The following is a 12,363-nucleotide window of genomic DNA, read 5'->3' as shown; positions in this document are numbered from 1 at the left end:
TAAATAAATTCCGTGGTTTATTAAGTTTTCAAATTTATACTGACTTTCTGATCACCCGGTGTATAACGATCACATTCCGCATGATAAACCAGAGTACTGGAGGAAAGGGCGCGACTGCGACTGTTTTAGCGAAGCTCGTTTTCCTGCAGCAACACCACAGCTTTTGGAGCTGAGCTTACGCAGCAGGTTACGTTTTCCGCAACAGCCGGACGTTAGTGACATTGACCTGCAGACACCAAATGCCGAGGAGCACGGTGGAGGATGAGGCCCGGGGCTCGGTGGAAGCCACGGGAGGCGGTGCGCGACGCGGCGCGCCTCGATTGGCCGCAGCACCGCAAGATGCTGCGGCGGAGTCACCTTGAGACCTCGCAGCGCGCGAGCAACTTATAAAAGCGCGCGCGACGCGCCCGGGGCGCACACATCTGCAGCCCGCGCCATGGCCACACGCACGCCTCGATCCGCCGCCGCCGCCGCCGCCGCCGCCGCCGCTTTCCTACTGGCGCTCGCCGCGGCTGCAGCCGCCCCAGCACAGCTCCGTGAGTTCGCAGCTCCCTCTCAGCCAGCCACGGCGAACAGTCGCACGATATCGTAACTCAGGCACTGTCCCATAAGGATTTGCTCCTCTGGTTCTCTAGGCTGTTAGCTCGCGTCATATTCTTCACTATCTTCTCACACTATCAATGTTTCCATCCCTCCGCTGGGATCTTCTCAAGGATCTTTTGGTGTTTCCGGATAACTGAATGTCAAAGAGCAGTTGTACCATAAAGTTTTACCTCCCTTGTTTTCGAGAAGTGGAGTTACTGAGCCAAATTTTTGCCGTAGCCATTGGTGGTCCATCTTCATTGCTTAGGCAGCAAAACAGACCGAGATAGGGGGAATGTTTATTTATTCATTTTTTATTTTAGTTTTTGGCTTTCTGTTCGTGCCCATGCAGCCACCTTAGTACTGACAAGGCGATACGACAGTTTTTTGGAGGCGACTTCCGTGTCTTAATGACAATACAATACCTAATCCCCGGGCGGAGAAAATCTGCTACACGGCCTGCAACCGAACCCGGGCCTCAAGAATGAGCGCATTATTGGTGGGCCATCTGCATTGCTTAGGCAGCAAAGCGGACAGATCGAGATAGGAGGAATGTTTATTTATTTATTTTTTATTTCAGCTTTTGGCTTTCTGTTTGTGCCCACGCAGCCACCTTAGTACTGATAAGACGGTACGACAGTTTTTTGGAGGCGACTTCCGTGTCATTAACGACGATACGAATGTAAGGACAATACAACACCTAATCCCCGAGCGGAGAAAATCTGCTACACGGCCTGCAACCGAACCCAGGCCCTTTAAGTGGATATTTATTAATACCGTATTGGGGTGCCATAATAGTTTTGTGTGTGCCTCGAGCACCGTCGCCGCGTATTTACTTCCTCACGAAAGACACAAAAGAATTACATGCACTGACTGCGAGTGGGCACTGATTGACATCAGTCAGAAAATTGAAAATTGGCTCCAGACCGGGATTCGAATACGGGTCTCCTGTTCACTGTGCAGATGCTCTGGCCACCGGGCTATAACTCTTAGGGGAATCGGCGAAATGCCACGAGCAACGAGGATAATGTCCGCGGAGCACTACGTTTGTAATTGAAAATTTGTACTCCGTACAGTTGGAATGACCTCTGTGTCCGGATGCTTAGTGGTTATAGCATCTGCCTAGTAAAAGACCAGGGTTCAAATCAAGATCCAGCACAAATTTTCAATAGTCCCCATTGATTTTAATCAGTCCCAGCTCGCAGACAATGTCTGTAATTTCTTTGTATCTAAATTCATAATTGCTGCTGGATCAAACTGATTTCTATTTTTTCAGACATGTCTGAGAGAACAGACTCCATATACATATGGAACCCTGTAGCAGTCATCTACACATATTACAAAAGTAAACTCCCCTGCACGTTTTTCTGTTTGTGTATGAAGCCTAATCTTAGGAAGTTCTATAGGAATTTTGATACAGTCTTCACTTATAGATAGAATGATTCATAAGAGATACTTCTGTACACAGTTCATCAATATGATTAATGAAGTCCCGTGCCGCGTTTTTCTATCTGCGTGTGAAGGCTAATCTAAGGAACTTCTGTAATCATTTAGATATGATTTTCAATAAGATAGAAGTATCTGTGAATAATATTTTTGTGTACTGGGTGTGCCAAGAGGAATGGTCAGTATTCAGGGATATGCCATAACCGATTATTCAAAGCAAAGAAGTCTAATAAATAAGGACCCTAAAATACACCCCTTAAGAGCTATGAGCACTTCTTCATCTTTAATAATGTGAAACAAATCTATTCTACTCTTTGCCTTCCATATTTTGAGAGCTAATAGTATCGACCAAAACAAGAAAAAAAGGTCCAGTAAATATCGCCTCTAAACTAGCGCTATGAGTACTTGTTCACCTTCACACATCTCTTCCACTGAACAAGTGCTCATAGCCCCTAAGGTGCGCATTTTAAAGACCATGTTTACTAGACAGTTTTTCCTGTTTGGTCCGTACTACCCCCTCCCAAGACATGGAAAGCAAAGAACTTGCACCAGAAATATGCTTGACACTACCGGAGACGATGAAATGCTCAAAGGTCTTAACGTTTGCATTTTACAGCCTATGTTTTCAAGACTTGTTTGCTTCGAATGATCTTTTCAGTCACATCCCCGAATACTGATCATTCCTCCTGAGCCACCATCTACAATAATTTATAAACATTTCGCGCAACATGGCGGAATTATGATGAGTTCAAGTCCAACGCCGAATTTTTCTGTCCGTATGTCACGGCTAATTTCAGAAACTTCTGCAGAATCCACCAATGCTGAATACCCTCTCGAGATATCGAAGAGTAAAGAGTTACTGTACTCTTGTCAACAGCAAGTACCCTGAGTGAATAGATCAAGTGTTTTCGAACAAGACTGACGTTGCTTGTCGTCGGTATTTGCAGTGTTATGCAGATATTTTCAGTGCAGTGCAGATACGGAGATAAATGGGGGCAAGAAATTGATCGAAATGCGATTATTCTGTAACGAGCCACGGGAGATCACGGGTCCGTTAAACCGAAACACTCGGAAAATATCTATGCATAATCTCCGAAATTTTGTTGGTAAAGATTTGGCTCACCCTGTGATAATCTATTACCTTTACGTCAGACAAGACTTTGGGGACGTAGGTAGTTAGTACTACACTTCCAAGTTCTCTGTGGCTTGCTAGATTATACTGAAGTAATATTCGTTCTTACAAATCACCAACGCTCTTCCGACTTTCCATCTATAAATGTTGCATTCGTTGGCTAGCACTTGTACTTTTTTCTGATTTATATCTCTCCGCTACTGCAAATTTCACAATTTGCTTTAAACGCTTTTGAATTTCGTGCTCTTTATTTAGTTGTTTTGCTGTTCTGTATTCATTTTGCTACATCCATTTATTTTACTTCGTTCTGACTGAAGTAATGGTCTTCATACCTATTCTCAGAATATTTCTGGTTTTGTGGTCGGCGATTCTAGAAACGAACGGTAACTTAACCCATTTTTTTCTCACAATAACGGAAAAACTCCCTTTATTAAGCGAACGCAGCACTGCTTTTGGACAGTGAATCAGAAAGACAAAAATCGCGTGAAAAATATTTCAGCAAGGGGATCGAAACTTCGATTGTGTAAGAAGGAATTAAACAAGGAGATAACGAGGCCTAACACTTCCGAATATTTTACCTTCGATGGCAAGGATCACGGAAGCCTCTTTGTTCAAGCCATAACCGGCTTCACGAGCAGGATGAAAATTCAACCCCCTTGACTTAGTCAACGATTCAAATTATCGAACCTTTCCTTTCGGTAAGTGGTGCTTTGTCTTAGATTGACATGGTGAGACCGTGGATACGTGGGAAAAAAGTCACAGGTTAATTCTTACAGTAAAATGAGAACAGCAGCCAGCAAATGTCATTTATGCTATTTGTTAGGGACAAGTAGCACCGTTTACTGGTTTAGGACAGACAGGTCCATCCCAAGGCGACTGTTCACATTTGGCATTACCGTAAGATATGCATGTGATGTTTACCGATTGTGTTCAAAATTCCACCACTCTAAGGGATTTTCCTCACAAGCGGCCAACATTACATCAAAGTAATTTCAAATGTGAACAGCCGTCGTAGGCCGAACCTGTCTGTTCGAAACCTGTGATGGCGCTGTTTATCTCTAATAAATAGATAGTTGTTTTTTCTGCTTAATGTAAGATTTAATCCGTATTTTCGGCAAATGATAATGAGGAAATGGTTTACGGGTAATCCTGTTAACACCTGTACCAACCGAGATATTGAAGGAAGTATCTTTTTTTTTTAGTGGAGCGATGTACTATTTTGACGGCATTCTAGATCTTTTGGAAACTCCAGTCCAGCGGTATTACGCTTGCTGATGATGGAATCGAAACTTTTAGAAAAAGTATCCGAGAATGAACCAAAACTGAGCCTGGATCTACATTGCACGACGTAGCTACTACTGCAAATAGAACTGCATGCTAACTTCTAGCGTATCGGAAGGGACACACCAAACGATTTCTACGGCTTCCTATAAAAACAGCTACCAACTAAGAACTTGATGCAATTATTCTTAAACACACTTATTTGTTCCTTTGCATTACCGGTTTCGAATGTTTACCATCAGAGGGCTGCGTTGCACCTACAAAACGAATTGTTGATCAGCTGTTGAATACTTTGAAAGCCATGTTGAATGAGTCCTTGTTGTTGTGAAGGATTAATTTTTTCCTTTGTAACACAAAACATTGCATTACATGTTCGTCGTGTGATACAATGCAGCCCTCTGATGTTCTCAGAAGTGATAAAAAACAATAAAATGTGTTGAAGACAATACCCTCAAGTTAGTGGTTGCTAGCTGTTTTTGTAACATACCTTTTAATACAGCCAAGACAGCGAAATTTTCTCATTTTCCGAAAACCCTTTTTCAATAACCTGAACCGTTGACGAAGTAAAATCAGTACAATTTTTAATGTGGTTCGCCCTGTATATGCATCTTTAGAAGACAGCAGATATTAAGCACTGCATGTCGTTTTCAGTAATCTGTCTGTTGTTGAAGTGTATTCTGGTTTTTGGATGAATATTTCTCTGTTTTCTGGTCATGTCATATTTGTCTGTATCCTCAACAATTCAATGACTTCTTCGTCCACGGGATTAACTGTCGTACTAATAGTCCGTGTGATACTTTTGTACGTAGTTATCTGAATTGTCAAGGAGACGTCACGAAGCTACTGAACTTCCATACGATGTTAGAGATTACTCCGATGTCTGTGACGGAGGAACATCAGTTGCGATGCTCTTTCAATTATTTGGTACATCACTCATATTATTCCCCCGTAGCCTTTCATGAACGACAGCATGACGCCGCGTTTCGCTATGGATACATTCACAGTCCCGATTCTAGTTGTACATTCTCATCCCAGCGCTTTATTGATGGTAGAATTCCAGTAGACAGATGATTGGGATAGGATTTAATTTCATCGAACATGATCATATGTTCATTTGTGAGGTTCTATTCGACAACAGAGATTTGTCAAATTCGCGATATCTGATATGGCGACGGTGGCGTGTGCAGCGTTCTGAAGTCGTACTTATAGAGTGACCAATGTAAGTGCTACATCATTCAAGAGAAATATTTTGAATGCTGGAAATACTGAGACCAACGCTATCTCTTACTGGGTATCGTAAATAAAAGAGATCCCGAGCGCAGCAAAAGACATCCTTGGCCGCAATGCCCTGGGAGTAAAAAAAGCGGCAGAATTACTTTGGTCAGGCTCAATACTGATGTTCCGCAGAGAAGAAAGTAGAGTTAACCAGCTTCTAATGGAATTAACGTCGCTGCTGATCTTACCTCATCACAGATATGACATAAACTCTAGGAACGCATGGATTTCGAACATCTCCATGACATCTGTTGCTCAACTTTGTACGAAGATAGGAAACGAAATATTAGTAGGATGATGATGGGGAAAGAAGTCATTCAACGCTTGAGTATAGAAACAAATTTGATGCAGCAAGTAAAACCGAGAAACATTTATCCTAGAATATCGCCGCGAGGAACTACGTTATCGTACTCTCTCTTTTGACTCGGGATTTCCCGTTGCCTCATCGAATAGCGTAAAACGATTATTTTCGCCCGTAGCATTTGCGTCTTTGACACGAAAGCACACGACAGTTAAAATCACTCAATTTTCAGGAAAATAAACGTCAGAAATGTGCTTCAGCGTCAATATAACAAAATATTAATGAAATGACACAGTTTCAGAAAATTTACTGGTGGCATACAGATTTAATTGTATTTGTAAAGACTGAAATTTGCACTCGTAGCTTCATCTACATCTACATCTACATCTACATGATTACTCTGCAATTCACATTTAAGTGCTTGGCAGAGGGTTCATCGAACCACAATCATACTATCTCCCTACCATACCACTCCCGAACAGCGCGTGGGAAAAACGGACACCTAAACCTTTCTGTTCGAGCTCTGATTTCTCTTATTTTATTTTGATGATCATTCCTACCTATGTAGGTTGGGCTCAACAAAATATTTTCGCATTCGGAAGAGAAAATTCGCGACTGAAATTTCGTAAATAGATCTCGCCGCGACGAAAAACGTCTTTGCTTGAATGACTTCCATCCCAACTCGCGTATCATATCTGCCACACTCTCTCCCCTATTACGCGATAATACAAAACGAGCTGCCCTTTTTTGCACCCTTTCGATGTCCTCGGTCAATCCCACCTGGTAAGGATCCCACACCGAGCAGAAATATTCTAACAGAGGACGAACAAGTGTAGTGTAAGCCGTCTCTTTAGTGGACTTGTTGCATCTTCTAAGGGTCCTGCCAATGAAACGCAACCTTTGGCTCGCCTTCCCCACAATATTATCTATGTGGTCTTTCCAACCGAAGTTGTTCGTAATTTTAACACCCAGGTACTTGGTTGAACTGACAGCCTTGAGAATTGTACTATTTATCGAGTAATTGAATTCGGACTGATTTCTTTTGGAACTCATGTGGACCACCTCACACTTTTCGTTATTTATCGTCAACTGCCACCTGCCACACCAAACAGCAATCTTTTCTAAATCGCTTTGCAACTGATACTGGTCTTCGGATGACCTTACTAGACGGTAAATTACAGCATCATCTGGGAACAACCTAAGAGAACTGCTCAGATTGTCTCCCAGGGCCGGCCGAAGTGGCCGTGCGGTTAAAGGCGCTGCAGTCTAGAACCGCAAGACCGCTACGGTCGCAGGTTCGAATCCTGCATCGGGCATGGATGTTTGTGATGTCCTTAGGTTAGTTAGGTTTAACTAGTTCTAAGTTCTAGGGGACTAATGACCTCAGCAGTTGAGTCCCATAGTGCTCAGAGCCATTTGAACCATTTTTGTCACCCAGGTCATTTATATAGATCAGGAACAGCTGAGGTCCCAGGACGCTTCCCTGGGGAACACCTGATATCACTTCAGTTTTACTCGATGATTTGCCGTCTATTACTACGAACTGCGACCTTCCTGACAGGAAATCACGAATCCAGTCGCACAACTGAGACGATACCCCATAGGCCCGCAGCCTGATTAGAAGATTCAGTCTATATACGTAAAATCATATCTGCATGAAACCAGTAAAGTCTCTGAAACTCTGTCATTTCATTCATGGGTTTCAGGCTATATCCCCCATTTACGTTTGATGCTGAGGTGCTATTCCAGAACGTGGTGAGCCTCGCCAATTCTGTTCGTGTGTAACCCGGAATTTGGATCACTGTAATCCGTGCAGTTGTATGAACCATTGCGGCGAGGTGGCTTAGCGGCAAACGCACCTGTCTGATAAGTAGGAGACCCTAGTTCTATTCCCTGCCTTGGTACAAATTTTCACTCACCGCTTCAGTTCACGTACATAAAAATATTACTTTTGCGCCACATGTAAAGCAATTGCCTGACGATTTCGGAACTTAAAATTGCGCGTTAAAATGTAAATGTCGTGTGAGTAGGGTCTCCCCTCGGGTAGACCGTTCGCCAGGTGCAATTCTTTCGATTTGAGACCACTTCGGCGACTTGCGCGTCGATGGGGATGAAATGATGATGATTAGAACAACACAGCTCCCTGTCCCTGAGCGGAGTAATCTCCGACCCAGTCGGGAATTGAACCTGGGCCCTTGTGATTGACATTCTGACCACTCAACTACCGGGGGCGGAATTGCGGGTTAATAATTGTGTAATTGTGAAGTTCTCTCATATGAAAGACACAAACAGTCCGTGTGAAAATGAATTACTTTACGCTCTTTGATGGCCGATCAATTTTTTACATTAAATATAGAGAAACTCAACTATACTTTTCAGGTAAATAACAGGCATACATTTTAATAGTAGACGGAATGCAGTGTTTAATATGTGAATGCTGCCACTGGAAAACGGTCGTTTAAGAGTGAAGCCGATTGTGCACAGAACTAAGAAGGAAACCGTAATAAACCAGTGACTTCTAACTTTTCATTTTCTTTCAAAATACGGTGATTACAACCCAATAATTTGAAAATAATGCCTACAATTATGTTAACTATATGTGATGTTGATTTGCATCTGTAGCTGCCTTAGTTATCTGATAGTTATACTTCGCATTTATGTTCGTGCATAGTTCTATAACAGTTACGTCGTCTAGCTTGGAATAATCCTCGAATGGATTATGTCAAAGTTTGGTGCGCTTTCTGTCACATAATACATCCGTTCCAGATATTTTTGCATTCATATTAGTTTTTTTTCTTGTACTCTTTGACACCTTTTCAAATTCGTCTCATATCATTCAGTTCCTTCTTCTCGGAGATTCAGTCACGCAGTAGATACGCCAGCATTTTATGAATACTGAGCCGGCCGCGGTGGTCTAGCGGTTCTGGCGCTGCAGTCCGGAACCGCGGGACTGCTACGGTCGCAGGTTCGAATCCTGCCTCGGGCATGGGTGTGTGTGATGTCCTTAGGTTAGTTAGGTTTAAGTAGTTCTAAGTTCTAGGGGACTTATGACCTAAGATGTTGAGTCCCATAGTGCTCAGAGCCATTTGAACCATATGAATACTGAGCACGTCTTTCTCACCGATTATTGGCCGCTAATAACAAGAGTCCACTTGATGTTAAAGCTTTATTTAGGCGTTTCAGACATGTGCCATCATCGGAGTATCAGAGGACTTCAGCCGTAATACTAGTGCTCATCTGCACCGGAACTTCACCAGTTGAACGCCAATGCTAAGTTTGAAATCATTTGACGCGATACTCTGTATTAAATTCCAAACTAATAATTTGGCAAGAAGTGGACTGCCAAAAAGCGCTGATTAGGGCATGTCCAATATAGACACGGTATATCCCTTCGTCTAACTCTATTTATGGTGCTGCATACTCATTACTTTTTCTGTTGGCGCTGTTACTGTTGCTTCTTGTGAGTAGTTTAATCTATTGACAGATGTTTGTTTTAACTTTATACCTTAATAACCTGATAGCCATGGCTGCAGCTGATCTCCGACTGGGATATTTTCGAGTAGCTCGACGGCCGGGTGTAAATCTCTACACCAGTTATCCATCTTGGGAAATGGGGCTTATACTTTAAGGTGAAATCCAAACCCCGTGTCATTCATTATGACTCTCCAAAAACTGAGTGTGAAGGCTAGATTAGAATCGCAGACAGAACATTTCCGTGGTCCACCCGGTATTCGATCAAGCGAATTGTCGGTTTCGAGGCACGCGCTTTACCACTAGAGAACGAGCTCCCGGTACCTGCGACAGATGTGGTGCAGAGTTGAAAACACTGGACGCGTAGCCCGGAAGATCAGCTTTTAAATCCCCAACAGACTATTATAATTTACATATTCTGTCACTTCTGTGCATCGCTTCAGTTAACGCACGGATGGTAACTTTGAAGAAATCGCCGACAATTTCTAGTGTAGAGTGAGCAAGCGGTTCTCTTTAAAAGATATCATAGCGTTCCACTATTACAATGATTTATTTTTAGTTTTGTTCGGTTTTGCCACTCCTCCTTGTGGAATAAATGCTGTTATTTTGATATGATCAGGTACGGAGACGTGGTTTCTGCCAGTCACGGTTTATTTCGAGCAATTCACCTATTTGTTAAGGCACTCCGACCAAGCGAAACTTAAGGTCGACTCGACGCTCTTATTCTGAACCTACCCATCCTTCACACTTGAACCGTAGTTAAAACTCATTATACACATATATGAAAAAAGATCACAGGCTGTCTTCCGCCATGGTCAGTATTAAGGGTTCACTAATAAAAGGAAAAACTAAATTGACCAATTTTGAAAATCAGTGTCATGGGATACGTGTTTTCCACGAACCTAACCAGGTCCATTTCTCATTTGTACCTAGAATTGTCGAAGTTATTTCTTTTGTATCTAGTGACAATTTATAACCATAATATGTAATCAGTACCAAAACACACTTATCCCCATTACAATAAAAAGCGTGAAATGTACATATTTTCAGATAAAATTTGACGATGGCTTTGACATATCACGTACCGAATGAAACAAGTTTACTGGTAATCAAAATATCCACGGGTGTGCTGCCGGTCTATAGTGTCCAACGGGCACAATATTTCGGCGGTCATACATCTCGCCATCATCAGGTGAACTGACGGACTGAGCTCCTGTGAACGTGCCGGCACGGAGATCCGTACGCTATGGCTGCTCAGAGGGAACTGGGTTCGGTCCCGGCGGCGGCCGATTTAAATACCCTCCGCCCGCGGTGCGCTCCCTCCGCCGTCCGCGCCCCGCGCCACGGTCGCGCGGTGGAATCTGTTTAAATCGGCCGCCGCCGGGACCGAACCCAGTTCCCTCTGAGCAGCCATAGCGTACGGATCTCCGTGCCGGCACGTTCACAGGAGCTCAGTCCGTCAGTTCACCTGATGATGGCGACATGTATGATCGCCGAAATATTGTGCCCGTTGGACACTATAGACCGGCAGCACACCCGTGGATATTTTGATTATCAAATACGCCGGGAGAAACTCAAGAATCACAAGTTTACTGGTACGTCATAATCTGTTTATTTCCATGACACGTTTCAACGGTTCAATCAGCAGCTGTATTTATGTGGATTAAAACACCACATACTCGTACGTGTCTATTACGATTTTGGAGTGTCCTGTGTACTGTCTGCAGTAACCACAAACTCTGTAGCATTACAATACATACATCATCACACTTTATGGAAACTGGAAGGACGAAAGATAGCCTTTCATGATTTAAACCTCTGAAACACTTCGTTGAAAGAAAATGTGACTGGTAACAGCACACTTGTTGTTTCATTCGATATTAGTGGTAGTCACGGGAAAGCCTTGACTACAAATATAAATACCCATAATATTACCGACTAGTGTAAAAGTGTTACAGAACTTCAGACATTCTTGGAACGCAGAAGATTTTCGTGAAACGGAAGCGCTATACCAGCTCTAGACACATGCCACACCACTCGGTCATTCATAGCCTTCTATACATCCAGCCTATGGTCCGTACTATTTTTTCCAAGTTGCGAAAGCTACTCACTAGATGGCAACACCAGACCGATATGGGACATAGACATTCCAACCATCAAAACTGCTTATTACTTCAGTGGGACATATTTTTCACATCAAAGGGTAACAGGAAGGCTTAACAGGACAAAGGGTTAACAGGACAATATTCCTCCTCTTGATGTCATGACGCTTCCTGCCTCGTTTTCCAAGATCTTGTTCGGCGTTCGCCTCGTCAGTTTCTCCATCACATGCCCTTCCCAAAACTCTCTCGAACAGCCTTTCGCACCTACTGTATCTCACAAGGGAAGTATATACGCATCGGGTAACGATTTTGCAGATTAACGTACGATGGTAGTACAAATGCTGCCCCAGTAACAGGCGTTTTTCAAGAATTTCTGAGGAATCGAGGTTCAAAGTTTTACTCGCCTGTCGAAAAATGTATGAAAGCGCCAGCCATCGAACTGAGCGTGAACGCAACCAGCTAAGAGGGCTGTTGTATGCATACAATAAAACATGTTTCTTTTTTATTTTATTTTCAAAAAAGGATTAATAATAATCAATATCGTGATACATTGAGGCAAGGTATTACTGAGGTATTTGTTTACCGAGAGATTCGTGTGCACATCGTTGTGCAGCCCTAACAGGCGAATAATGCACATTCTATTTGTATTGTTTCTGGAGCGTCAATAGGAAGGAACTGTGCCCACTATTTGTGGAATGGACAGAGATTGCCTGTTTTCTTACTTGTTGTGTTGCAGACCGGTCTATTTCGATACCATAAGCCAACAAGGTGTT

The 12,363-nt window shown here is 43.0% G+C and overlaps 1 protein-coding gene across 1 annotated transcript in view; it reads left to right on the top strand.

The window, feature by feature from the left end:
- Nucleotides 1-421: 421 nt before the first annotated feature.
- LOC126100653 (protein takeout-like) overlaps nucleotides 422-12,363 on the top strand; it is a 61,858-nt gene continuing 49,916 nt past the window's right edge. Inside the window, exon 1 of the mRNA XM_049911279.1 lies at nucleotides 422-536. Within this exon, the coding sequence (XP_049767236.1) occupies nucleotides 437-536 (100 nt within the window). The 5' untranslated portion in view covers nucleotides 422-436. The remainder of the gene's footprint in view (nucleotides 537-12,363) is intronic.

The sequence above is a fragment of the Schistocerca cancellata genome, chromosome 9 (assembly GCF_023864275.1).
Source record: "Schistocerca cancellata isolate TAMUIC-IGC-003103 chromosome 9, iqSchCanc2.1, whole genome shotgun sequence".
Lineage (NCBI taxonomy): Eukaryota > Metazoa > Arthropoda > Insecta > Orthoptera > Acrididae > Schistocerca > Schistocerca cancellata.
The sequence above is the reverse complement of the archived record's forward strand: the minus strand, read 5'-3'. Positions and strand labels throughout refer to the sequence as shown.